Source organism: Nicotiana tabacum, chromosome 7, assembly GCF_000715075.1.
Source record: "Nicotiana tabacum cultivar K326 chromosome 7, ASM71507v2, whole genome shotgun sequence".
NCBI classification, from domain to species: Eukaryota; Viridiplantae; Streptophyta; class Magnoliopsida; order Solanales; family Solanaceae; genus Nicotiana; species Nicotiana tabacum.
The window spans coordinates 117,903,906-117,931,543 of NC_134086.1; the positions used below are offsets into that span (position 1 = coordinate 117,903,906).

Consider the following 27,638-nt stretch of genomic DNA (forward strand, 5'->3'; position numbering starts at 1 on the left):
AGTAAATACATGTTAGATCTAGGAAAGGAGCATTGGGAAGGTGTAAAATGGATATTGCGATATCTCAAAGGCACCTCAGGCATGGCACTTTGTTTTAAAAGGAGCAATATTATCTTACAAGGTTTTGCTGATGCAAATTTAGGCGGCGATCTAGATAGTCGAAAAAGTACCACATGCTACGTGTTTACCTTGGGTGATGGTACTGATTTTAGCTGGATGTCCAGACTTTAGAAAAATGTTGCGCTATCTACCACTGAAACAGCGTACATGGCAATCTCAGAAGCTGAAAAAGAGACGATTTGGCTCAAGATTTTTCTTAAAGAGCTAGGTAAATAGTACGACAATTGTGAGCTTTTCAGCAGTACCTAGAGTGCAATTTATCTTGCCAAGAATCTAGTGTTTCATGCAAAATCGAAGCATATCCAGTTGAGGTATCATCATATCCGAGAGTTGATACGTGAAGAAACTCTTTCCTTACGAAAGATACCAGGATCGAAGAACCCGTCAAAAATGTTGACCAAAGTTATCGGTGTTGACAAACTGAGGTTGTGCACTGCCTCAATTAACCTTCAAGACTGATAACGTGAAGGCGCCACCAGAGAATAACAAATCTTTTTTTAGTTTTTTTCTTGATGTAACATACGTTTGAGAGGGAGAATGATGGGAGCAAACCTTGTTGTATGTGGAAGAAAGAAAATAGACAACACAAAAGAAAGAAAAATCAAAGAGACAAGAAAAGTAGTATGAAACATAATGATAGGCGGAAGAAGTTATCTCTAAATTTTTTTTCTTATGACGTAAGTGATTACGCATGACATTCAAATACGTATAAAAGGGGTCTGTCTTTTCATTAGCAGATCATCCCTCAACTTCCTCTTTCTTTTCAATTAATAAAGAGTTATTCTTTGTATGGTCGTGAAGTAAGCAAAAATTGTCTAACCACATAAATCTTGTCTTGCCTTATCTTGCGTAATTTATTACTTTTCTCTTTTAAATATTTTTTACCTCCTACTTTAACACGCTTCCCGACAACCATTGTTTTCCAGAAGAATAATAACAGTGCTTTTCCACTAATCTAAACTGCATAGTCACGACTTACCAATTGAAAGTGGATGTATCTCATGAACTGAATTTACCGCAGAAATTGCTCAAACAATGAGACTAATCTTTCTATATTAGTTTATTAACTTCTATACATAATGGTATTTAATTGGCAAAAGAATTGAGAAGAAAATTTATTTCACCTTTAGATGGAGCCGTGAAGTATGATTTCGGGAAAGAAACTGAAGGAAATGAAAAGGTAAACTAGTAATTTCCATTAATGGCAACTTTTTTTACTCAGTTGATGTTCAAAAGGAGAGTGTTTGTATTTCCCTAGATAAATGTTCTATACTATTTTGCACATTAACAGACAGAACTACATGCTTGTTCAACAGGTAGTTACTAAGTATGTCTTCATGTTTTCTTGTAAAAATAGCACGGTATAGCCAGTTTTCGGACTGGTCATTCAAAAATAGCCAGCGTTTATGAAGTCAATGAAAAATAGCCACTATTTTGTTGCAACAGAGACCGGTCCAGCATAATATACTAGAGTTTGGCGCACCTGTGTATGAACTCCAGCATATTATGTTGGACCGGTATACTTTGCTGACTCCAGTATAATATACTGGAGACTGGAGCACCGGTGCTCCAAACTCCAGTATATTATACTGGACAATTATACTTGCTGGAACTCCAGTATATTATGCTGGAGTTCTAGTGTACTTATGCTGGAACTCCATCATATTATGCTGGAGTTCCAGCATACTTATCCTGGAACTCCAGTATAATATGCTGGAGTTCAAACATACTTATGCTGGAACTCCAATATAATATACTAACATATTTTCCGGGTTTTGAACAGTATTTTCGCTCAAATTTATCTTTACATGAAAAATGGCTAAATTTCGATTACTTTTGAAACTGAGCTATTTTTGAACGACCAATTGTAAATTTGACTATTTTTGAATTTCTCCCTGTTTTCTTTTGACCTGGCCCAAAGATTATTTAAGAGGAAAAAAACTGAAAAGTTTAAATAGTTTTGCACTTATTGATGAAAGTATGTGAAATTTATTATTATTTTTTAATTATAAATTACGAAAATTAAAAATAATGCATAAAATAATTAAAGATTTTCTCTAACTTGGAACACAATAATTTCTAAGAAGTATTTTCTCTTTTAAGATGGCAAATATCATGATGTCAAAAATAAAAAAGAAATTATTAACGTGTCCCCCACCCCATGCGGGCGAAGCGCGACAATAGTCATATTTAAGCCCACTATTTAAAATATATCCACAATTTATAATGTCTTAAAGATTAACCAATTCACCCAAACTTGAGGACTAAGTATCATGAATTCAGAAATTCAGGACTTAATATCGAGCTGCTAATTTAAAATTCAGGACTAAGTGTCCTAAATTTCTGAACCACTAATTTAAAATTCAGGACATAAAATTCGAACTTCAGCATACAATTTTCGAATTTTAGGACACAATGTCTTGAATTTAAAATACAAAATATATGATTCAAACTTCAAGATACAATTTAAAATTTTAGGACACGATATTGTGAAGTTCAATTTTGTGCCCTAAAATTTAAGAAAAATTAACTAATATTTAAATACATTTTAAACACAGCTTAAAAATGACTAACGCATGTCATTTACAGCTGGTGCGGGTTAATTTTCATGTCCGTGTCTTTTCCTTTTTTCCATTACAAATACGCAAACCAAATACTACAACTTTAAGCAAAGGTGCGTGCTAGGCTGCTACTATGAAATTGAAATGTATGTATTGATCAAAATTCAGAAGGTGAAACCAATTTCATTTCATACAAACCATTGTACTGACACTATTGAAACCCTAGACGTATGACGGAACCGATATCAATCGAAGAAGACGACCGGCAAGTATCGGAACTTCAACAATGCGGTGCGGCGGCGGCGATATGCAAAAATCGCAAGGAGAAACGGAGGTTGACTAAGAAGGAGAAACGGAAGCAGAAAAGGAAGGAACTCGCCGAGAAGGCGCGCCAGGAAGAGGAGGCTAAGCTGAATGATCCGGAGGAGCTTCGCAGGATTCAGCTGGAGGAGGAGAAAGAGAAGGAAAGATTAGAGAGAGAAAGGAGAGAGTTTGAGGAGAGAGAAAGACTCTTCCTCGAAGAACTGGCTCGAAAGAAAGCTCAGGAGGAAGAAGAAGAAGAAGAGCGAAGGAGAGCAGAAGATGAGGAAGAAAAAGCGAAACAAAGCCAGGTACAAATTCTTCGTGCCAAGCGCACTTTCACATTATCTTTGTTAGCTTAGAGAAATATATGCAGATGTATGCATCGAATAGTTATTTAGTTTTAGCAGTCAACTTTGAGTTATGTGGATTGTGTATTAACTTTATTGGTCATGTTTGCTCATTAACCTGGTTAGATCAAATATAGGCCCCAAGGCTTTGGTCTAAGCGTCACACGTGATGTGGGGGTTAAATGCACATACAGGTTCAGGTGCCACTGGCCCTTAGGGATTTATCAGTTATAAAAAATAAAATTCGAATATAGTGCTAGCACGTTGGGAACTAAGGTTACTAGATGATTGTACAATGGACATTACGTGATGAATAACAAAATTGAGGTAGTAATGAAATTAGTCATAAGTTTGCTAGCATTTTTTTGTTTATAAAAGGAAATGCATAGCAATTGACTCTACCAATTGTTGTACGACCGTTAATTTTAAGTCAAGCATAGAGAATCTTGCATTTTGGGACTTGATTGAAATTTGAAGCAGTAGGAAACATTTTGGTGAATGCTTCATATTTTCTAGAGACGCAAAAATAGGTAGTAGTTTAAGAATGACCACGGTGCAGAGAGAATGTGCATGAGAGTTGGTCGTTGCAGAAAAATTGTGAAACCAAACTATTCTATTTTGGTTTCAACATTTGGAACAAGAATATGTCTACATAAACCGAGTGGAACATGTAGCATATCACGTGCTTCTTTGATTGCATAAATTAGTTTGTGCTTTCCAGATTATTGACCTTAGCATACAGCGCACAATTATGTGCACAGGTAGTTCTATTGCCGTTATAGCAAGGTTTGGTGAGATATGTGTGTGAATGAGTGTCTTATTTGACATGCATAACAATTCAGGTATTGGTCCTTTGATCTAAATCATCAGTGTTACCCAGTTTAACACGGTGAACAAACTATTGCTTGCTTAGTTGCAGACAGTTCTGACATCTTGTTTCGCTAACCTTTATTTTTTATTTTTTTAATCAAGTGAGTAGTAGTTTCATTAAGAAATTGGAGAACTCTCATATACAAGAGGTATACCGAAAAAGGAAGAACCTACAAAAAGACATGGTTCTATACAAAAACTCCCGTTCTTCTATTGTTTTGTAAATCTTTCACTGTGGGTGTTCGAAGAGTTTAGCAGCATATGCAAATGTCCCTTTGACTCTCTCCCCCCCCCCCCATGTAGACCTGTTATGTCTGTCTTACACCTTTAAGTGCTGCGATTTTCACGGTTCACTGATATTTTGTATACATGCAATCCTAGTAGGTTGCTCTTGAGAATGAATCAGATGGAGATGACGAGTGGGAATATGTAGAAGATGGGCCTCCCGAAATTATATGGCAAGGAAATGAGATAATTGTGAAGAGGAATAAAGTGAAAGTAAAAAAGAAGGATCCCAATCATGTGATTGTTAAAGAGGTACTGATTTGTAGTTCTCTATACTATGTGTATTTCCCAAAGCCATAGTTTGTCCTCTTTCAAAATCCTATCACCTAGTGATTGCCAAAATAGATGGAATGTAAAGGCTGTCCTTTACCGGTGCAGGATCCCAATAGGCCAACATCCAATCCACTGCCTCCACAATCTGAAGTCTTTGCTGACTACAAGAATGCTTCATCTCTTTCAGCACTGCAGTTATTGGAGAATGTTGCTCTACAAACTCCGAATTTTGGAACTGAGCAGGTAGACATCTACAAATCCTAATTAGTAATTAGTATGTCCTTTTCTGAATGTAGATCCGCCTTAGTAATGATGACATTTTGTTTCTATTTCTTTAACGTAAACTTCTATTATTCAAAATAATTACTCTCTTCTCTCCTCTCATTTTGTCTATCATGACCATCTGCTTTCTTGGTTATCTCATGGCAGGATAAAGCTCATTGTCCTTTCCACCTAAAAACTGGGGCTTGTAGATTTGGTTCACGCTGCAGTAGGGTTCATTTTTATCCTGATAAATCCTGCACACTGCTCATGAAGAACATGTACGCTGGACCTGGTCTTGCTTGGGAGCAGGATGAGGGGCTTGAGGTCTGTTAGTGAAGTCTTCATGTGGCTCTAGTATCCTGATTTTGGTTGTTGTCAATCTTTAGTAGTTTTCAGTTACTGCATTTCTTTGGAACTTCTATTATTATTGGTCAGTTCTTCCTTAGGCTTCTTATGCTTCTCAATACAAAAGCGAAAAAGCACTAATGTGAGTGGTAATAGATACGTCTCTCAGTTTTTGGGTGTGTCTCCTTTTTTACTTCTTTACTTGCATCAGTACTGGATCGATGTTGGTTGTCAATTGTCAGTAATGAAATATGATGTCAAGATGTGGCTGGAACACTAATCCTCTTTTTTTCTGTGTGGCTATTTTCTTGTTTATCGAATTCACTCTTCTTTAAGTTTGTAGAAGTTTTTCTGTTTGTTCTTTAACTCCCTTAAAACAGAATATCTGCCCTGAAAATTCTGGAGGTACGTGTTTCTTCCGCGCATCAGCTGGAGACTCTTATCGAGCTCTGTGTCTTGTTTTGCAAAGTGAGCCAAAGAATTATGAATGTAACAGTTGTTGTATGTTTGTGATTTCTATATTTTGCATTTCTTCATGTTATTTACCCTTCTGTTTTTGGTAATAGATAAAAGGAAGACTGACAAGAAATTATTTTTTAATTGGATTACAAGGTATTACTACTGTATCCCATTGGTATTTTGAAAGATAAGTTAGGGATCATACTGAAGACATGATTAAGTATAAATAAAAGTGTGCTCTCTCGAACAACTTAAGTTTTTAAATGAGATGGTCACACACTTCAACCGAAGCTATTAGTTTTAGCAAAGTTGAGGGTTATTAATGATCTTTAGATAATAGTAGGCTGTCCAGTGCTAAATGTTAAAATTCTGGATTTTCCTTTATTGATTTAATTCTTTATACCTGCATAGTCTTTGTACGTACATGAGTATGGCTACTAAATTTTTTTGGGTAGTTTTATGTAGTCTATCTGCAAAACCTTAAGAGTCTTTCTGGTCTTGGCTTATCATAGAGCTTGTTGGTAATCCGTTGAATATTTAGTTGTTAAGTACTTGCTAGTTGTATTTGAACTTCTATTTATATTTCATATACTATGCATATGTTTATGCAATCAATTGTGGTCCACTGTTCTTTTTTCTACAGTGTACAGATGAGGAAGTTGAACGTAGTTATGAGGAATTCTATGAGGATGTTCACACAGAATTTTTGAAGTTTGGAGAAATTATAAATTTCAAGGTAGTTACTTCTCTTTCTTTCTGTTGTTGCTACTATCCTCAATTTGGGATGTAAGTTCCTAAATCAGTGACAACAGGGATATTCTGTTTGAAGTGAGCAGTGTCCTTTCCTACTCTTTTAAAGCATGTTGCACATAGTAAAAACTTACAGTTTCACGACTCCTTGATGAAAGAAGGATGATTCAAAAGCTGAGTTGTTGAGGTGCCTTACAATACTCTAGCCTTTTCTCTTAGGTATATTTGGTTGCCAAGGAAGCAAAAAAGAAGTATTAAAAGTTAGTTACTTTGCACTTTAGGTGCATTTTATAAGCAGGAAAGTCATGGGAATCGTAATGACCTTCCCACAAAACAACTTTCGTCCAACATAAGTCCTGCAAAAGGTGCCGGATTTCTGAACGGAGTGGTTCTCTCTTACTTTTCTTTTTGTTTGGCGAAACATATGCATGAAAATTAGGACCCCCCCCCCCCTCCTCCCACACACACACACACAAAAAAAAAAAAATCAACTTTCTTGAAATCCAAAAGAAGCCTTGAGGATCTAAAACATGTAACAATATAGCTAAACCAAGGAGATCTTTTGGAGAGCTGTATCACATGACAATGAGAATTTTATTTGCAAAGTAATACTGCTATTGAAGGAGTTCTCCTTTAATCTGGGTAACCAACAAATATGTTTCCACATGTAGGTGTGTAGAAACAGTTCATCTCATTTGCGAGGGAATGTTTATGTACACTACAAAGATATAGATTCTGCGGTGCTTGCTTATCGTTCTATTAATGGCCGTTACTTTGCTGGCAAACAGGTATTTGACTTCCATTCAAGTTAATGGTTTGTGGTTCAAATGAGATGCATTTTGCTGTTTGTTATTCTAATTAGCTTTCTTTTAAAGAGAGCTGACCGAGTGAAGCAAATGAAATTTCCCCTTTTGATTACAGCCTATTGTTTTCTGTTTACCTTGGAGAGTCGAGGTTGATAATACTAACGCCCTAATGACACACTTCTAGGGATCACAATACCCCATATATGCACTTTGCTTACTTGCATTTGAACGACTTGGTTTAGAATGTAATGACAATTGCTTTTCTTCTGGTTCTTGATAGATTACATGCGAGTTTGTTAGTGTAACAAAATGGAAGGTTGCCATATGTGGGGAATTCATGAAATCGAAGCTTAAGGTACAGCTTGAATCTCACTACTCTTGCTTATGTGATGTGTTCTGACTTAGTTACTCTTTTTTTTTTGTCAGCATTATTTTAGGGAGTAGATTAGTTAAATAACATCTTTATTGTTTCCCTGATTCTGATCTTAAGATCATCTTTATCTCCTAATTTATTAACATGAATTACACACATGTATTGACAGTCATGCTCTCGTGGAATGACGTGCAACTTCATCCATTATTTCCGCAATCCTGGTGGGGATTATGAATGGGCAGATTTGGATAAACCACCGCCAAGATACTGGTTAAAAAAGATGGCTGCTTTGTTTGGATACACTGATGAGTCTGTCTATGATAGACGGCTTGAACGGAAAAACTCAGAATGGATGTTGAATTCCTACAAGATGCCGACAGCTGATTCTGACAGGTTTGTTAGCTTTTTGCATCTTTCTTGCGAACTTGATAGTTTAGCGATAATATCTTGATGCTTAAGTCTTCATAAAAGATTATATTGATACTTCATTGATGGCTATCAGATTTTAAGAGATTACAATGAGGCATGCCTGTTGGATATGTGAGTGGTGGCTAGCAGGTGGTTGTGTTGAATTTGAGCGGGTTAAGAACAGTTAAAGAAAATTGGGTCAAAACCCAACCCATGTTTAATGCGTGTCAAAATTGGGTTAGATGATGGGTAATTCGGCTCAAACCTGTATTTTTGTACACAAATGTAGAAAAAAGAAAAGGCAAAAACTCTTTGATTAGCCATTGCCCATCTTAAAAAATATAGATAATTTAAGTCCATTCATTACACTATGTTTTAGGAATTAAGATGTAGAAATTTGATAAACAATATTCCCCAGTCTTTCAGTGAAATACCAATCTTAAAAAATATAGAAAATTTTAATTCCATTCATTACATTATGTTTTAGGAATGAAGACAGTTGTAGAAATATGATAAATAATATTCCCCAGTCTTTCAGTGAAAAAATTAATCTAACCATATTGCAACCAATCTTGGACATGTAAATGAGACAAAACCAATTACTCTTTGACCTAAGTGCATGAATAAATCAATATGATGGATTGGGTCTCCATTCTACAGCTCACCTTTCTATTTAGAAATATTTGCAATGCCTGATTAAATAAATCCATGAATACAGAACTTGGAATATTTTTCCTTTTCTGTGAATACATTTATTGTTCTGGATTCCTCTTAGCGTAGCGACTCAGTTCTCTAATTTTCTGTGATGTATGCTGTTGCAAACTTGCAATTCCCAAGTTCATCGCAGACACTTCTAAAAATGTACTAGGCATCTACAAATCACAAATATTAACTATTGAAAAGCAAAACACTGAAACCAACTTCATCTTTTCAAATAACACCATAGCTAGTATGATCTCACAAGTGGGGTCTGGGGAGGGTGGAGTGTATGCATACTTACCCCCCTACCTTGTGTGAGGTAGAGAGGCAAGGCTGCAGGAACTATTTTAGAAAAATGCCAACACTCTTTGATTGGCTAAATATGAATGAATTATAAATAGAGGTGTTAAAATAATAGTAATTTTTCTTTTTAACAAACCACCTAGCACAAGTTGAGCTACAGATATGTATCATATTAAAGAGAAAATCTACAATTGGTGGAGGAAATCAGTTGATGCCTCCCCATTCAGTTTTAAGATAACAGTAGTTGACAATATTTTCAAAAATGTTTTCTACCTAAATGAGTCCATTTTATTACGGTTTAAGAAACAATCAGCCCATTTTAACCTAATGGGCAGTTTGAATAAGGTTTCATCATGCGCGGTTGTGAGTGGGTCATACAGGGTTCAGATTGCCATATCTGATTACTGTTGGCTCCTCTTTCTTCCCTCAGTTTCATCATTCTTTTCTAATTTTAGATGAAAGATATATTATCTCCCTGTTTAATTTTCCAGAAGACTAAGGTGTGGGTGAATACATGGATGCATATCAATCTTGAGCAAGTATGAAATCCTTTGACTACTTGTTTGGATCCAGTATAGAAGAATTTGGTTGAATATTAGAACAGGTGTAGATGGTCTGATACTCCATGCCTGAATGAATAGGGTTCAACGAACATATTGGAATGTTATTTCTCTATCATTTTATCTTGTCACCTGTGTGTTCTCAAATTGGCAGGTTCCCCCATCCCATCCCATCCCATCCCTTTTCTTTTTTTTCCCTTGTGATGAAATTCTCTCCTGTTTCTATGTAATATAAGCAGAGTGCAGAAAGCATGGTTTAAAATTCAAGACCATTTTAAAATAACTATGCTTAATGGCTTCCTTGCACCATCGAATATTACCGACAGGAAAAGGCATATTTTTTTGTTAGCGTACTTTGTTGTTACTATTTATTATATGTTCAAGTAAAACTTCTGATAAATTTTCTAGAATTGACAGGCATCGCTCTGTAATGTCGGATTCAAGGGAGAGAAGGTCCAGCTCAAGGGATTCAAGGATCCACTATAAGGATTATGATGGTCATAAGAGGGCACATCAAGAGAGAGACGGCAGTATTGATAGGAAACGGCGCAAAATTCTTGATAAGAAACGATACGTAGAGGAAACAGGACAACATGGTAACAATAGATATCATAGTAGTGACTCTGATGGGGATTTATCTGAGAGAGAGAGAGAGGGAGTTATTAGGCGCAGTCACAGCAGAAGGAAAAGATCAAGAATCCACCATAGTGAAAAAATGGGGCATCGACATTGTAATGGTGACAGCAAAAGAGGGGTTAGCCATTCTGACTCTGATGATGATTTGCCGGAAAAGATTAGATATAGAGATGCAGGATCTGGAAACAAAGAGAGGGGCCCAAGACATTGGAAGGAAGATCAAAGTACATATTCTAGCGATGAGTGGTTCAGTGAGATACGAGACAGAAATTGCCATCACAAGAAAACTAAAAGAAGAAGCAGGTCTAGGCGTCATGACAGTGCTCCATCATCGCCCGATCGACGGGATAAGAGAAGAGCAAGCCATGATAGTAGTACTACTGGAGATTGGACTGCTGCTGTCACAGATAAAAGAAAGCCAAGTTCTAACAAGAGTGTCGATTCAGATAGGGATTATCAATATCATCATAATGAAGACATCGAGGAAAGAGGCCGATGGGAACCTGATGAAGGTGCAACTGCAACATTCTCTAAAAGTAGTAAAGGGTCTGAAATTGATGATTCTGAAGATCACAATGTGGAATCTGAGCTGAATGATGATGGGGACTGTAGAGGGAGTACACCAAGGGGGAGCAGCCGATCAAAGAAGCTAAAAGGATCTAAAAAGAATAATAGTAGTCATGAGGAAAAAGACAATAATTACGATGGACACAAACAGCATTAAGTTAAGCTCCTAAGGCAGTCATTGCATTACTAGTTTCGCGACTTTCATACCCTATATATAATCAGTCGAAATGTTAGGGAAAACTTGGGGGTAGATATGAATGGTCTCGTGCATCAACAATTGGTAAATTTTGGTCTTGATCGTAAATAGTGGACTCTGACTTTGTCCGAATTTAATTTCCCATAAATTTTCAGCTGCTGCTGGAAGTATGAACATTTAGCCCGATCGGTGCTATAGTACTTAACGTTGATCACACCTCCCTTAAGGTGTTCAGCTATTTCTTGATTAGAAAAGCAAGACTATTAGTTATGAAGTTAGACTTAACGAGATCACATTAAAATCCATCAGACATCAGTAGTAGATTTCTAATATAATTCTCTTGGGCTTCTGAACCCTTGAAGCACCATGGTTAACATAGCAAAACACCCTCAGAGAGTTTAACTAATAACTTATTGTTAGGTGCTTATCTTGGATGATTGAAGATTAGTGTGCTAGTTCACTTGATGGTATTTCGTAAACTAGCTAGCTCTTTTATGTTTGGATGAAAAAAGGATGTAGTGTTCAAATTTGCTTTTTTAGGAGTCATACATATGGCTCTCTTTGATGAATCTTACTGTGATTAATGTTTGAAACCTTGTACTTATGCTATTCTGTAATATTTCTTTTTAAAGGACGAATTAATTCTGTCCTACATTTTATAAAATCAATCCTTGAGAAACATAAAGAGTTACATTGAGATGCTATATGGATAAGTGAATTTTGAGTTTTGAATAGGCTTATATTTCTGATATATACGTGTAAAAGAAGAATCCACTTTCGTTCTCCCTCAATTTTATGATTACTCTCCAGAGATAATGCTTATTTGCTTATGTGCAACTATCTTTTCAAAAAATTTATTTTTTATTCTATTATGATATATAAGTTAAATAAAAATTTTAAACTCCGAATGATGATTTACGCAAGTAGTTTCAGAGTTTATTTGGTGTGAGAAAAATCACCATAATTTAATTATGGCTTATGTGTCATCTACTACAATAAAGGGGTATGTTTCTTTTTTCTTAAAGTTGATTTTCACTTATTAATAGTCAAATCAACTAAACTGTAGTCAAAATGGACTTGAGTGTCCACATAAATTAAAAAGAAAAAGAAATTAAGGAACTAGCGGATAAAATGCTATAAAATAACTGATTGCAGTTTGAGTATAGAAAATTTTCTTGTACTTCATATTTTATGTTTTTCTAAATGTTCAACACATTTTTTAGGAAGAATTATACAATAGATCACTCCATAAGGTGACCTTGCAGTATTTTAGCTCAGTTACAAGTTTGCAAATGTGTAGCCAAATATCAATAAACTCATATCCGAATTTTTTTTCTTTTTTCTTTTTAATTCTCCAGATCTTCCAGCGTGAAAGATCCTTGAGTTTCCATACTCCTTTTTTCCTCAAGTTTATACACGTACCTATCCCATCTACAAAAATGCAAAAACAGACGCGAGAAACCTAAAATCTCTTCTTCTTCAATGTTAATCTTGTTAAATTTTAAATATGATTTTATGAGAAATTTGGAATGGGATTATTTGAAATTATTAGAAATAGTCTAAATAAGTTGTATACAAAGTTTGAAGTCATTTGATGGAGTTTTGAACTAGTTTTGAACAAGAATAGCAAGTGATATCGTATAAGAAGTTCGTGAGAGATGTTTATACACTTTTATACGACATTATACACTTTTATACAAAAAGGTACATTATGTATATAGTTGTATAGAAGTGTATAAAGATGTATAAGCACTGTAAAAAAATATTTGTGATACCTATGTATATGCGTATAGGAGAAGAACAATATGTGAGAAATTTACCAAATACTTGTGAATAATGTATTATTGTGTATGAGAGTTGTTTATACACTATTATATACTACTTATATAATTTTATACATTATTATACAGATGAATCCTATCGATGGAACTTCACATGTTCTTCTTCTTTCTCGGGATCTTCTGGAATTTAACTCAAATCTACCTTAAACTTTACATGAACCTCTTTAGTGCAAACACAGTTCTTTCCACTCTATTGAAGGAAATGATCTTCATATGACTCCGAAAAACTAATTCTTTTATGTATTATTTTTTCTTCTTCATCCATATAGTGGTTATCGGCTTTGAATCTGGAGGACCGTTGATGGAGAATAACAACGATGGAGAAAGTTTAGGATGCAAAGTTGGAACACAAGGAGAATAAGAACAGAGAAATGAAAACAAAAATTAAAGGAGTAGACTAATGGATGAAAAGTAATTTTCACAGTATATACAACCTGGGCCATACGGGGTAATGACTTCAAACATGGACCATTTTTTGATGGGCTATTGAGCCAAGTGATAATGAGTGTAATTCTTCTTTTTCTTTTCGAAATGGACATATAACTAAAAATAATTTTAGGCCATTTCACCACCGACCTAAAGTCTCGAGATTTAGATTCTAGTACTTAAAGGTAGGGGTGATAATTTGAGCCCAAACTCATCCAATCTACCAATCTGTCCAGAGATTAATGGGTTGGGCTACAAATATTGTAGCTCGTGGGTCAATTTGGGGTGAGCCCAAGTTGACCCATTATTTTTTATAGCCAATTCTGACCCATTAAGCAGCCCAAATACAACCCATAAATCTCACCCAAAATAAAGGAATCTTAACCCAACTTATTTAGAAATTTACTTAGTTGTCCTAATTTTACTTTTTTTTTTGTATTTTTAATTTTCTGTTCATTTGTTTTTCTGCACCACCCACCCACTCCTACCTTTCCCCCTCCCCTCAAAAAGAATTTTACTTTTTTTTTATTTTCAATTTTTTTGTTTTTCTGTTTTTCTACACCCCCCTCCCCCGCGCGGAAACCCCCTAAAAAAATTACTTTTTTGTTTGTATCTTCAATTTTCTATTTTTTTTAATTTTCTGCAGCACCCACCCTACCCCCTAACCCCCCCCACACGCAATCCCCATCCAAAAAAGTTTTTTTTTTGTATTTTTATTTTTTACACATCCCTACCCCCTCCGCCCCCTCCCCCTCCCCTCAAAAAAAATAATTTTGTACATTTTTTTTGGTATTTTCAATTTTCTATTTTCTTTTTCGTTTTTCTGCATTGTCCACCCACCCCCACCCCCAAAATGTTTTTCAACTTACACATTTTAAGGTAAAAGACTTTTTTTATGAAAGATGAGCATGGTTTTAAAACATGGGTCAAGTTGGGCGGGTTGGGTTATGACCCATTGTTTAGCCCATCTTGACTCAACCCATCTTAGCCCAAGTACACTTTGGGCTGGGTTGGGCAATAACCCATTTATTGACCTAACCCATTTTGACTCGCCCAAATTTAACCCAACTCGCCCATTTGCCACCCTTACTTATAGGTAACCATGTGTAGTTTTACGTCTCTTTCCCCCTCTCCCCGCCTTAGAAATATGACTGAGGAAAACGTCGCCACCACGACCTCCAACTGCAACCGCCGACCTCCTTTATTTTAATTGAGAGTTGAGAGACAAAGAAGCTGAATTTCACCAATATTTATTAAAAAGGGTTGCCCATTTCAACTCCTAATTTAGAGTTTGTGGAAGTGTTTCTTCAATAGTTAAAACGTTTTATCTCTTCTTTACGAACAAGGTTCGTTTGCCTCAAGGGCGGTTCCATAAAATTTGTGGCCTAACGCGAAATTTTAATCGAAGACCTTATACTTTTCTAATTAGTACATATACACACACATATGAAGAAAAAAGTTAGTGTTGCCATTTTTTCATACTTGTTATTTATAGTATAATATTCTTAAATATATATTGTTTACCTTTGATGTTGTTGTAAAAATATATATATTTATTAATGTGAAGATTTAAGTAATTTAATTCAAAGTTCTAAAATATTTTTAGTGTTAAAGAGTAGATATTTTTTTTTCTTTCTTTTGTCCAAGTTTTTTTTTTTCAAACTTTAACATTGTCTAACTTGAAACAAAATCATAAAATTCATTATTAAAAAATTAAGGGGACGTAAATTAAAGCTTTACCAGTCTACTACTTGAGCCACATGTCCATCCCCTGATATTCTCAATCAAATTTTATAGAGTCTCAATTAACATAAGTTAACAATTAGTGAATGTGTTATTTAATTGCCAAATATGAACGAGGCTGGTTGAATAACACGTTCATAAGGCAGTGATCTATAAATAATTGGTGATCATTAATGAGGGCGACTCAGCGGAATTGGTGGCTTAAAACTAAAATATATTAAAAGACACTGAAATTTCTTTCATAAAATCCATATAGTATTGAGACAAAAAAGTGGTAAGAAAATAACATATAATACGCAGTTTATGCGCAAGTCATATGGTATTGAATTCTCCCCTATACAAAAATATAGCATTAAGTGAAAATGATAAAAGGATTGAGCCTATTATCGATCGTATTTTGAACCTTACGATACTTGTCTCTGGATTTCTTAGTTAAAAAAAAATGAGACATAAAAGAGCTTGCTTATTGATGTGTGGATCAATCAAATGTGACAAAAAAGAAGAAGAAGCTATTTTAGAGAATCTGAATTGAAATTAGAAATATGAAAAAAAGAAAAATAGAATTGATGAGAATGTAAATATATTATTTAATTTAGTGAGAGAAATGTTTTATCGTATTAACTCATTCAATCTTACATCTACCAAATTTTAGATAAATATTAAAATTTAAAATATTTTATCAATAATTGTATAAATATAAATTACATATATACTCACCCCGGTCCACATTAAGTGACCAATTTGCTTTTTTATTTTGGTCCAAAATAAATGTCCATTTATATAATCAAGAAAGAATTCAATTTGTTTTTACAAATTTATCCTTATATATATCTCTGAAAAGTTTTTTTTACTTCTCATATTAAATACTTAATTAAAAGTGAGAGGTATTTTTATATAGAAATTAGTATTTTTTTAATGGGCTTGCCAAAAGAAAACCGAGGAAGGGGAAGGATCAATGACTTATTTGGGGGCCTAAGGTGAGAGAAGACCCTAGAGCCGCGGCCGCCCTTGGTTTGCCTCACCCTTACTGATTTCTTATATTGTACATGTTCTAAAATAGTTTAGGGTTTTCATTGACTGAATACGGCTTTCTTTCATTGAATTGTTTTAGGTTGTGGATTAATAATAGTGAAAGATGGGTTCTTTTAAGAGGAAGTCGCAAGAATTCTCAAATAATGAGGGTAATATTATACTTCCTCCAAGTAAACAGATGAAACAAAGTGGTTTAGTGGATGAAGCAGTTGCATGTGTGCATGATGTATCATACCCAGAAGGCTATATTCCCTCTGCTGCTTCAACTTTGCCTCAACAAGACTCAAAACCTGCTAAAGAGTTCCCTTTTACCCTTGACCCTTTTCAATCCGAAGCTATCAATTGCCTTAATAATGGCGAATCCGTCATGGTAAGCTTACTTTTTTTCCCAATAGTTAATTTAATTTAATCAATGCAGCAGGCTGGCAGCCAGTAATACATATTCATATAGCCAACTCAACTTGCTTGGGATTGAGGCGTAGTTGTTGTATGAATTAATCAATCAATCAAGATAAGTTTAAATGGCGAATTAGTTGGGGTCTTTATTCGGCCCGTATCATGAGTAACAAATAATGTCATCTAGGGCAAATTAAAGTTTTTTCAGTTTCTCTGAAATTTGACACTTATCTCACATACATCTTAGTTAAGATTATTTTATATTTAATGGTGGTGGGACTGAATTTGAAGTTGTGTCCGTAGGTATCAGCACACACGTCAGCTGGAAAGACAGTTGTTGCATTGTATGCGATTGCCATGTGTCTGAAGAATAACCAGCGAGTAGTATATACTTCACCAATTAAGGCTCTTAGTAATCAGAAGTATAGAGAATTCAAAGAGGAGTTTTCAGATGTGGGTTTGATGACCGGAGATGTCACGATTGATCCAAATGCTTCTTGCTTGGTATACCCAGTTTTTGTTCGATGCATTTGCTCATAATTTTTCTTATTCATGCTGGGGTTTCAGGGGAGGCTAAGGTATGATTTGGTTTCAGGTAATGACTACAGAGATCTGGCGTAGTATGCAGTACAACGGATCAGATGTTATAAGGGAGGTGGCTTGGGTTATTTTTGATGAGGTACATTACATGCGTGACAGAGAAAGAGGTGTGGTTTGGGAGGAAAGTATTGTTATGGCCCCGAAAAATTCTCGTTTTGTGTTCCTCTCGGCCACGGTGCCCAATGCTAAAGAGTTTGCGGATTGGGTTGCAAAGGTATCAATAACTTGTATAAACACATTGATATTGATTAGCATGCTTGATGCTAGAAACCATTTGATATGTTCATGGATAGGGTGTCCTACTTTAATATCAATGACAACAACCGAAAATTTATTGGAGCGATTCTTACGATATACTCCCTCTGTTTTAATTTATATGACTTAGTTTGACTCTAAGTTGTTCGGACTCGGGTGCAGGTATCCGATACGGGACGGATCCGAGTACCGGATTCGGCAAAATCTAAATTTTAAGATTCAGGGTTGCAGATCCGGATATGGATAAGGGTGCGGGGATTCGGCTAATAAAAAATAGAGCTATAAAAATATTGTAAATTTTGAGAGATATTCTGTGAAAAATTTACATGAATATTGTAGAATTCAATTTTCATTCTCCAAGATGGACATTATTCTTTCATTCTCCTAAATCTGTTTTATTTTTGATTTTGAGAAATCAAAATCTCAATTTTTCTTCCAAATTTGTCGATGGACTCTGGTCAAAGTGAAGTCAGTAGACCGAATCCGGGACGTATCCCGCTCCCGTCCCCGTCTCGTATTGGGATGGGGACGTCACCAAAATCGAAGAGTCCGCGCAACTTAGGTTTGACTTGGTATGGAGTTTAAGAAAAAAGGAAGGTTTTTGACACTTGTAGTATGAAGGGATAAAAGCTTTGTGGGGTCATGACATTTGTGTGGCGCAATAAAAATTGCTCATTAAGGGTGAAATGGGTAGAATGAAAAGTTTAAAGTTAAATTATTTTCAAATATAGAAATGTGTAATTTTTTTTTGGAATAGACTAATAAGGAAAGTGTGTCATATAAATTGAAACGGAGGGAGTAATTGGAGTAATGTATTTCTTGATTGCTTTTGGTCTTCTGTTTAAGAATTTGTTTGTCTTAATGACGTTGCTCAAGTCTTGAAAGTAATATAAAAAAACAAATCTTGCTTCCTTCATAAACTGCTTCACGAAGTAGATAGTTTTTGCACTTGTTTAGATATGGAGGATGGTGGCACTTTTTTTTTTTTTTTGGATATGTGGGGACATGTTAGAGTTATGTATTGAAGGGTGAAGAAGATTTGGCTTTGTTTCATCAATAATTCAAATAATCTGACATTTATGGTGTTCACGAGTCAGTGTTGAACTCCTAAATTGCTTGGTTTCTATCTTGTGTCCTCTAAACCTTGCTTTATTGTGAATCCCTATTTAGTTTGATTTGATGTGTAGTTTATTGATTGCTATATGATATGCAGTGAACTAGCATATTTTTTGAAATCTTGAGTGTGACATCCTCTAATTTTTTTCTTGTTATTTGATTACGAGATGTTACACTCGAGGTTTAAGAGAAATGTTGTAATCTTTGCCTGCTACTTATAATTAGGAAAAATAGAACGTTTGCCTGTTATATTATGCGTACTTTATGTGATGTATATCGACCGTGCCCAAGTATACGATGGTCATTTATGGCCTCATTTCCCTTTAGTGAAGAACATAAATACATTGGAGCATGGGCTAATCTAGATTGTAGGGTGATGCTTTGAGAGAGAATCCAATCAAAGAGTTGTAGATTAAAGATTGGCATACGGGCACAAAGCCATTATCTAGGTTCAGCTGGACCATTAGTTCATCCTGGAAACCTGCAAAAGAAACTTAAATAAGGTAGAAGCTTAGGGGGTTTACCCTAATTCCTTGCCTCTCTTTCTCCATCTTCCAGGAGACCCATGTCTCATGAATCTCTCTCCTCTTTTTGTGACACTGCATGCAAATCAATAGCTGTATACCAGTTATTCTGGCCAGCCCAGACTTGAGGTATCAAGTTATCCACAATGGGAGATGATGAGGAGAGCTTTTATTATTGAAATAGTTCACCACTAAGAAAGAGTGATCTTGAATTATCCTTGTTTTGATGAGATACTAATTTCTGAAAGTTTAACCTGTTTATGAATCTTATGGTCGGATATTAACCTGGTTTGTCATAGTGCAGGTCCATCAGCAACCATGTCACATTGTTTATACGGACTACAGACCCACACCACTTCAGCATTATATATTTCCTTCTGGTGGTGATGGATTATACTTGGTGGTTGATGAAAAAGGGAAGTTTCGTGAGGATAGTTTTCAGAAAGCTTTAAATGCTCTAGTTCCAGCCAATGAAGGGGATAAGAAAAGAGAGAACGGCAAGTGGCAGAAGGGTCTGGTTGTTGGCAAATCTGGTGAAGATAGTGACATATTCAAGATGGTTAAAATGATTATTCAGCGGCAATATGATCCTGTAATATGTTTCAGCTTCAGCAAAAGAGAGTGTGAATTTCTAGCAATGCAGGTATGTTTTGTGTCTTTTGCTGAAGCGAATAATTCTTAGATGGCTATTCTGTGTGAGGTTGGCAAACCAACATACAAGTTTCCTAATTTCTTCTCTGTAATATCCCCTTTTCATCTGGTTCAGAGAGAAGAGAACATGCCATCAACTTTTGAAATGATATTCATTCTGTAGAAGTATATTTTGTTCTATCCACCTTTGAACCAGCTTTCCATTGTGTAGAATTATATGTACTTGTTTGCTGGCACATGAGAACATCTATTTCTGTCTAAGTCTTGCTTAATGCGCTAACTATTCTGCCTTTTCAATATGGAAATAGATGGCTAAAATGGATCTTAACAATGATGATGAGAAGGTGAATATTGAAACTATTTTTTGGAGTGCTATGGACATTTTATCGGATGATGATAAAAAGCTACCGCAGGTAAGCATCTTATATTTTTTTTTATTATAGTTGCCCTAGGTGAGATTTTATATGTGGTTACAAGTGAAACACTGAGATTCTTTTCCTACTAAGTACTACCATTGTTTCCCCACCATGTATTCCTGGGATGGTTCAGTTATGCGATAAATTTATTGCTTCATGTTCTTGATGTTTGGAAAGAGTTCTTACTAATGACTGGTTGTTGATAATTGACATTGCAGGTTTCAAATATGCTTCCCCTTTTGAAACGTGGAATTGGTGTGCATCATTCTGGTTTGCTTCCTATATTGAAAGAAGTGATTGAAATCCTGTTCCAAGAAGGATTCATCAAGGCAGGGAGAAAATAATTTTTAATTGCTTCAAAGAATTAATCCTATTAGGAGAAGGATTTTTATGTTACTACTTGACTTCATTCAATCCAAGAAGTTGATTAACTTTATGTTTGCATTTAAAGATATATTTATCTTATGTCCTGAAATTTTTCTGCAGTTATAGAGTAGATTAGAATGTTCTATGCAGGCATATTAATAACTCAACTAAGTGATAGAATGATGCTTTGGTTATTAATGTTGCCTTCTATATTGGCTAGAAAGTTCTTGTTCATAGTTGACCACTCTCCTGTTTTAGTTGGGACCGACACTTCTGTTTAAGCGTTCAATGCCTGCTAAGCCTCTCCATCGAAATACTTCTGTCATCATTCTAATATTCTATGAAGGTGCCAGAGGAATATATATCATCTCTTTTTTTCTTCTTCCAGATTTGTTTACCTCATCTCAAAGTACCTCTGAAGTCATAGATACACAGATACTTGTGCAGCTGCACTGATATATGCATAAAAGTTTCGGTATACTTTTATCCTCCGTAAGAGACTCTTCTAAGCTCAATTCGGATCATGTAACTCTATATGATTTTCTTGCAGTGTTTGTTTGCCACAGAGACCTTCAGTATAGGTCTGAACATGCCTGCAAAAACTGTTGTCTTCACAAATGTTCGTAAATTTGATGGAGACAAGTTTAGGTGGATATCCAGTGGTGAGTATATTCAGATGAGTGGTCGTGCTGGTCGTCGGGGGATTGATGAACGTGGGATCTGCATCCTTATGGTTGATGAGAAGCTTGAACCTCCTACAGTGAAATCCATGCTAAAAGGAAGTGCTGATGCATTAAACAGGTGCCACTTTTGACTACTCATTTATGTCGAGAACTTTTTTTTTTTTTTTGGTGAAGTGGTTTCATTAATGGCATCAAGCAGATGCAAATAGTACAAAAGATAGTAAGAACCAAAGCGAGTTTGTTAGTTCCATTACGATGTGCCCTATGCTAAAGATAAGGAGCTACAAAGTCCAAAAAAGTGTCAGGGGAATTTACGGGGGAAATTACTCCAGCTATAGAAATAGAAGGCACTTGGCCTTGAGAGTCTGATTAGGAGTTGATAGATCAAAACATCTTCTTTCCTTTCTGTCCTGACACACCAAAAAATACAGGCATGAAGCGTTTCCAGATTTCCATTCAAAAAAAAAAAATCCAGATTGTCCTGATGTATATATCAATTTTCCAAGAATATGTAGGTATCCTTAGCATGAGCCAACTTCGTCCAAAAACTGAAAAGAGCGTGTTCCAGATATCTGTAGCATCTGAGCAGTGTAGTAGGAGGTGACTGTTGGTTTCTATACTGTGTTGGCACGTAGCATCTGTTAACAATGGGTATGTTCCTTCTGCTGAGATTATCTCGAGTCAAACATGCTTCATAGAGTGCTGTCAAGCTGAAACAAATTACCTTCTGGGGGTAGTTATCTTCCAAACACCCTGAGTAAAATATCTTTCTTCCTCTTAGAGGATCAGAAATATGTTCTTTTCCGTTAAGAAGCAGTGCGTAAAGGAAAAAAAGACATTGATTAATATTTATGTCATGTGTATATCTAGACTGCAAATAATGCATTGACGACAACTATGCAGCTATTTGACACTACTAAAAAATGAATAATTGGTTAAATTGATGAACACAGCCGTTTCAGCATTGTCTTATTTGTCACCCTATCTCCCACCACACACAGACAAAAGTTTTCTTAATCATCGTATCACTTCCAACGTTGTGTTTTGACTCCTTGTTTGTGTATGTCAGTGCCTTCCATTTAAGCTATAACATGCTTTTAAATCAAATACGGTGTAAAGATGCTGATCCTAAAGATCTTCTCCGTGACTCGTTCTATCAATTTCAAGCAGATCGTGCAATTCCTGATCTTGAGGTTTGTCAATTGGCTCAACTCTTGGCTCCCTCTCTCTAAAGTTCTTTTAGGCTTTGTTTTTATTTTTTCCGTTTTCTTGCCAGAAACAAGCAAAAATTCTTGAAGAGGAGAGAGACTCAATTGTGATTGAAGAAGAAGATAGCCTTGAGAGATACTATAGTCTTCTAGAACAATATAAGAGCTTAAAGAAGGATGTACGTAACATTGTTTTATCTCCAAAATATTGCTTGCCATTCTTGCAGCCTGGTAGGCTTGTATGCATTGAGTGTACGAAGATTGATGATGATGTTCCAACCTTCTCCATCAAAGAAGAGGTCACATGGGGAGTAATAATTAATTTTGAAAGGGTGAAAGGTCTTTCTGAAGGTGAGATGATATTTAATTGGACAGTAGTTGGGTTCTCTTGCAAGTTAGATTCTTAACCTTTAGTCGAATGTTATGTTCAGATGATGCAAACAAAAAACCGGAGGATGCAAACTATACGATAGATGTACTTACGAGATGTATAGTGCAGAAGGATGAGGTTGGTAGAAAGACAATTAAAATTGTCCCGTTGAAGAATGCCGGGGAACCAGCTGTTGTTTCTCTTCCTTTGTCCCAGGTAAGCTCCTTATGCATATTTTGCTGCTAGCAATATCTGATGATACACTAAATTTTGTAAGTTAAGATGCTAGGAAAATTTTTCCCTTGAGCCTAAGCCTTACTGGATAGAGTTACCTATACCTGTGCTAGTGAGAGATGGTAGGTTTGCGACTTGCAGACTACATTTTAGTTGCAGAAGTCCTTCACAAATTACATTTCAGCTAAAAAACTAGGCGAAATACATAAACGGCCCCTTGAAGTTGTCCTCAACGACCAATTGAACACCTCAACTGAGCCTATTTTCAGTTGGACACTTCTTGCCTTTAATAAAGTAGGTCAACTAAACACCAGAGACCAACAAACCTCATGCGTGTATTACAATTGCGGATGACATGTCAAACGGACAAATCATTAAATGGCACTTGTATTTGTTTTTTAAAAAAAAGATTATCTATTAACTTTCCTACCCAAAGAACATCTGCCCACCCTAATTAATTGGTCACCATGGCTGCCAAAACCCCCTACACGTTTTTCTTTCTCAAACCCAAATAAAAAATCATCCTAACCCACTTAAGTGAAGATTTTCACCAGCAGAACCATCTCGTCTCCAGCCCTTCCTCCCCGTCTCCAGTTTTCTTCAGCAACTATTTTGCAGAAGAGGGGAAATTGCAAAAAAAAAAAAAAAGTTCAAACACACCACTCACCCTTCTTCAATCGGAATTTCACTTCAACAATTTTTTCTTTTTATGGAAGAAAAACCTCTTTCTTGTGTTTCAGTCCCTTGATATTGAGCAAATGCAACAGATTTGAGTCCGATCTTAATCCTTTGAATCATGTTGGAAAGGTGAATTAGCTTACCAAATATTTTCCTGATTCTTATCAAAATGAAATGTAGTTGGCTTAGCTGAATCGTCAGTGATGTTAAAAACAGATTTACTAATATTTTGAGAAAGGTAACAAAAGGACAGATGTAGATTAATTCTTTATTCCAATATTTGAAGCAGCTAAATTGAGCATTTGTGATTTCTGTTTGCGTGTTTTGAGTCGTAGCCTAAATCATCAGGCAATCTTCAAGCTGTTCAAACTAGAAATTCATGGCTGCTTGGATCGGATTGTTCATTGTTGTAACTGATTAAAATTTAAAAATGTGGATTTTGTTTGATTTAGATGTGGTGAAGAAGAGGTTTGGTGAAGATGGAATATTTTGGGAAGAAAGTAAAATTAATGTGTGGAAAATAAAATATAATGGGACCCACATAAAATAAAGTTAAATTTAAAAGAAAGAGAAAAAAAACCTTAATTTTGAGGGTTTCACGCGCTTAGAATTGAGTATAAAGCACACACTTTGCCATGTCAGCGTGAAGGGTTCACGTGGTCGTACTTTAGTGGAGAAGAAGTGTCCAACTGAAAATAGGCTCAGTTGAGGTGTTCAGTTGGTCGTCTAGGACAACTTCAAGGGGCCGTTTATGTATTTCGCCAAAAAACTACTTAGATAAAGCATAGCTGATTCTTTCTTGGTGCTGAAGTACAAATAGATCTGCAATTTCCTCTTGATACTCATCTGTGCATATTTTTGAGAAAGGTAACAATATATTCCTCTGTACATATTGTTGGAACAAATTCGGTAGTCTTGGTAATTTGTCATTTCTCAGTGCAACCTTACTTTCAAAAAGGGAAAAATTAAGAGGAGAACATTCCTGCTACACCTTTTAAGTCAGGTTATTTTGATCTACATCCTCCTGTATTACCTTAACTACTACCAAACTATTATGGATGGAGTTACAGTGTAGATGATGTTTTAACTGCTAATCATTCCGGTAACACCCTAGTCCTGTTTCTACTTTTGCAGTGTCGTCACTTCTTTGTTTTAATTTTTCTGGTCTTCTGCCTTCTCTTTCTGCATCTGAATGCTGGGATTTGTCATAGATTTTGAAAATCGTTTCTCATCTAATCATGTGTTGCATGTATCTGCTCTCTAGCAGGTCATGAAAGTGAGAATTTAATTACAATGTCGTTCATGCAAATTAAATTTAGACTTGTTGTTCACTTATTGGTGTACCTGATGTATTTTCTGCTAAACAAATTATTGACAGATTGATAGTTTGAGCAGTGTCCGTCTTGTGATACCAAAGGATCTTTTGCCTTCGGAAGTTCGAGAAAATACACTAAAGAAGGTTTCTGAAGTTCTCAAAAGATTTTCAAGAGAGGGCATGCCTCTCTTACACCCGGAAGATGACATGAAGGTCAAAAGCAGAGCTTATATCTCTCCCATCACCACCCCCCGACTTGCTGGTATTAACCTGCTGGCATATTAGCTTGGTGTTCATTTGATGCTTGTTCTGCAGGTTCAAAGTAGCACGTACAGGAAGGCTTCAAGTAAGATAGAAGCCTTGGAGAGTCTGTTTGAAGAGCACAAGATAGCAACGTCTCCCCTCATAAAAGAAAAGCTTAAGGTTTTGCATAAGAAGAAAGAACTTACTGGCAAAATCAGATCAATTAAGAGAGCAATGCGTACTTCAAAAGCCTTAGCGTTCAAAGATGAACTTAAAGCAAGGAAAAGAGTTCTCAGGAGACTCGGGTATATTCACCTCTCTATCTTACCAACCTTATATTGGTTTTGCAGACTGTGTTTCTTCTTTGAAGTTGCGCTGTGTTGGCTATTGCAGCTGTCAGAATTAGAGGAGTAACATGCTTTTCGTATTGTTTTTGTTTCCTCTCATAAAGTTACTGAAACTTTTAACAGTTGAACTGCTTTATTTATTTTTTATTTTTTCTTCTCCATTTTTTCATCAGTATTATATTGCCAATTGTTTTACCCTTTCAAAGGTGTACTAAACATATAAAATGCTTCTAGTGTTGTAATGAGCCCATCATCCTCCCAAATCCAATTCAGATCCTTTTCCTTTGATATCTGGGTACTTTCATGGGTATATTTGGATTTGACAGTGTAGACTATGAGCTACAGATAAGTAGCCTGCTTTTAAGAGAGAACCTTGCAAAGAATTGTTGTTAATTCTATTTCTATGTGGTATGGCAAATGCTTTTTTTTTTTTAAACTTAAGATAAACATTAATGCAAAAGAGACCTCAGCGGAGTTATTGAACCATCTATGTTTCTGACATACACTTTGGTTCCTCTGTTTGGTATGGTATGTGCTTCTTCATCATGTTATGTATTCTCTCATGGTTTCTTGCCCCAGAATTATGTTCTCTATGACTTTGCTCTGATTGGTCAATTGCATGAAGGTTCTTATGAGGTGGGAATTATGCAGATACATCAAAAGTGATGATGTCCTGGAGTCTAAAGGGAACGTTGTCTGTTTAATCAGCAGCGCAGATGAGTTGACCTTGAGTGAATTGATGTATAATGGGACCTTCGAGAAAATTAAAGTGGAGGAGCTTGTCTCTCTTCTCTCTTGTTTTGTGTGGCAAGAAAAGCTTCAGGATACTCAGAAGCCCAGAGAAGAGCTAGAGTTGCTCTTTGCGCAGTTACAAGATACAGCTCGAAGGGTTGCAAAAGTTCAGCTCGAGAGCAAGGTATGCATCATCTGAGTAATTATGCTGATAAAGCTTGATAATTATGGTATTAAATACAATAGCTGAATGAACATGTCATTGGGTTATTATCTAACTTTCAGTTTTTCGGGCACTATTAAACATTTTCTACGTTATCAGCGATTTGAATTAGTAACATGAGTTTAATTTGTTGAATCTGATTCAATTGTTAATGTGAATTGAGAAACTAATTACCGAAGACCCTCCATAATCTGCAACCAAAAGAGCAACTACTTGGTAGAGATTTGTCATGCAAAGTATCACTTTCTTGTTTACCATTTTGTCTTAACTCCATTGTGCTTTCAATAGGTCCAAATAGACGTTGAGAACTTTGTGAGTTCATTCCGGCCTGATATCATGGAGGCTGTCTATGCGTGGGCTAAAGGATCTAAGTTTTATGAAATAATGGAGATTACTCAGGTGTTTGAGGGCAGTTTAATCAGGGCTATCAGGAGACTGGAGGAAGTTCTTCAGCAGCTAATAGAAGCTGCAAAAGCCGTTGGGGATGAAAAGCATGAGGCAAAATTTAAAGAGGCTGTAGCCAAGATCAAGAGGGACATTGTCTTTGCGGCATCTCTGTATTTGTAGATATAAAATTGAGGCATTTCCGTCAATGGTGTCCATATACAGAGGTTTAGGTTAGGTGGAGGTGATGCCCACTATTTATGCGACTTAAGTGTAGGAGTGATCATGGTTCCGTTTTTATGTAAATCGAGACCAAACCAACTATGTCGATTCATTAGATATACAAATTAAGCCAAACTGCATACAGTCAGATTTTGTTTCGGTTTTGTCAATTTTCTGGAATTTTCCTTTTATATGAAATACAAATTCATTTCATTTACTTGCCCAAAAAATTCATTTTATTCAATGTAATAGAGTATAATTTTTGACATATGTGTTCCGTAAGAATTAGACATTGATTTACCTACTACACACATATATAGGGAATATATATACTAGCTTTAGTGTACGTGTGTTTTGCGTCATTCAATATAAAATATATAAAATAAATAAATAAATTATTGTATACATTGAAACAATATCTTCTTAACATACAAAGATGATGAATATAGTTGAATTAGTTATATAATATAATATCGTGTGAAATAAGAAATAAATATGCATGCTGTTG

General features: G+C 35.7%; 2 protein-coding genes across 5 annotated transcripts; both read left to right on the forward strand.

Annotated features, from left to right (window-relative positions):
- The first annotated feature begins 2,711 nt into the window (after window positions 1-2,711).
- LOC107830837 (uncharacterized) lies at window positions 2,712-11,379 on the forward strand. 2 transcript variants are annotated; one of them, XM_016658503.2, is made up of 9 exons: window positions 2,712-3,292; window positions 4,586-4,738; window positions 4,865-5,002; window positions 5,189-5,347; window positions 6,471-6,563; window positions 7,249-7,365; window positions 7,664-7,738; window positions 7,926-8,149; window positions 10,144-11,379. In XM_016658503.2, exons 1-9 carry the CDS (start codon window positions 2,912-2,914, stop codon window positions 11,084-11,086), a joined length of 2,283 nt encoding a protein of 760 aa, XP_016513989.1. In that variant the 5' UTR covers window positions 2,712-2,911; the 3' UTR covers window positions 11,087-11,379. The 2 variants fall into 2 exon arrangements, with proteins under 2 accessions (XP_016513989.1, XP_016513988.1); XM_016658502.2 differs by having other exon boundaries at window positions 2,718-3,292; window positions 10,135-11,379.
- Window positions 11,380-16,050: 4,671 nt separating this feature from the next.
- On the forward strand, window positions 16,051-27,300 carry LOC107830836 (DExH-box ATP-dependent RNA helicase DExH9). Of its 3 annotated transcripts, none has more exons than XM_016658501.2 (15): window positions 16,051-16,146; window positions 16,247-16,537; window positions 16,867-17,067; window positions 17,159-17,377; window positions 19,363-19,701; window positions 20,018-20,122; window positions 20,344-20,454; window positions 21,042-21,292; window positions 22,244-22,367; window positions 22,451-22,733; window positions 22,814-22,968; window positions 25,043-25,192; window positions 25,295-25,527; window positions 26,221-26,485; window positions 26,813-27,300. In XM_016658501.2, exons 2-15 carry the CDS (start codon window positions 16,271-16,273, stop codon window positions 27,089-27,091), a joined length of 2,982 nt encoding a protein of 993 aa, XP_016513987.2. In that variant the 5' UTR covers window positions 16,051-16,146; window positions 16,247-16,270; the 3' UTR covers window positions 27,092-27,300. The 3 variants fall into 3 exon arrangements, with proteins under 3 accessions (XP_016513987.2, XP_075073638.1, XP_016513986.2); XM_075217537.1 differs by having other exon boundaries at window positions 16,051-16,112; XM_016658500.2 differs by having other exon boundaries at window positions 16,058-16,537.
- Window positions 27,301-27,638: the final 338 nt, after the last annotated feature.

What these genes read in the sequence shown, in the direction of transcription:
- LOC107830837 (XM_016658502.2), top strand. Translation starts at nt 2,912, where the DNA reads ATGACGGAACCGATATCAATCGAAGAAGACGACCGGCAAGTATCGGAA. An exon ending in AGCAGGATGAGGGGCTTGAG is followed by an intron (nt 5,348 to 6,470) that starts GTCTGTTAGTGA and finishes TTTTTTCTACAG; the next exon opens with TGTACAGATGAGGAAGTTGA. An exon ending in GAGAAATTATAAATTTCAAG is followed by an intron (nt 6,564 to 7,248) that starts GTAGTTACTTCT and finishes TTCCACATGTAG; the next exon opens with GTGTGTAGAAACAGTTCATC.
- LOC107830836 (XM_016658501.2), top strand. Translation starts at nt 16,271, where the DNA reads ATGGGTTCTTTTAAGAGGAAGTCGCAAGAATTCTCAAATAATGAGGGT. An exon ending in ATCCAAATGCTTCTTGCTTG is followed by an intron (nt 17,068 to 17,158) that starts GTATACCCAGTT and finishes ATTTGGTTTCAG; the next exon opens with GTAATGACTACAGAGATCTG. An exon ending in ATGATAAAAAGCTACCGCAG is followed by an intron (nt 20,123 to 20,343) that starts GTAAGCATCTTA and finishes TTGACATTGCAG; the next exon opens with GTTTCAAATATGCTTCCCCT.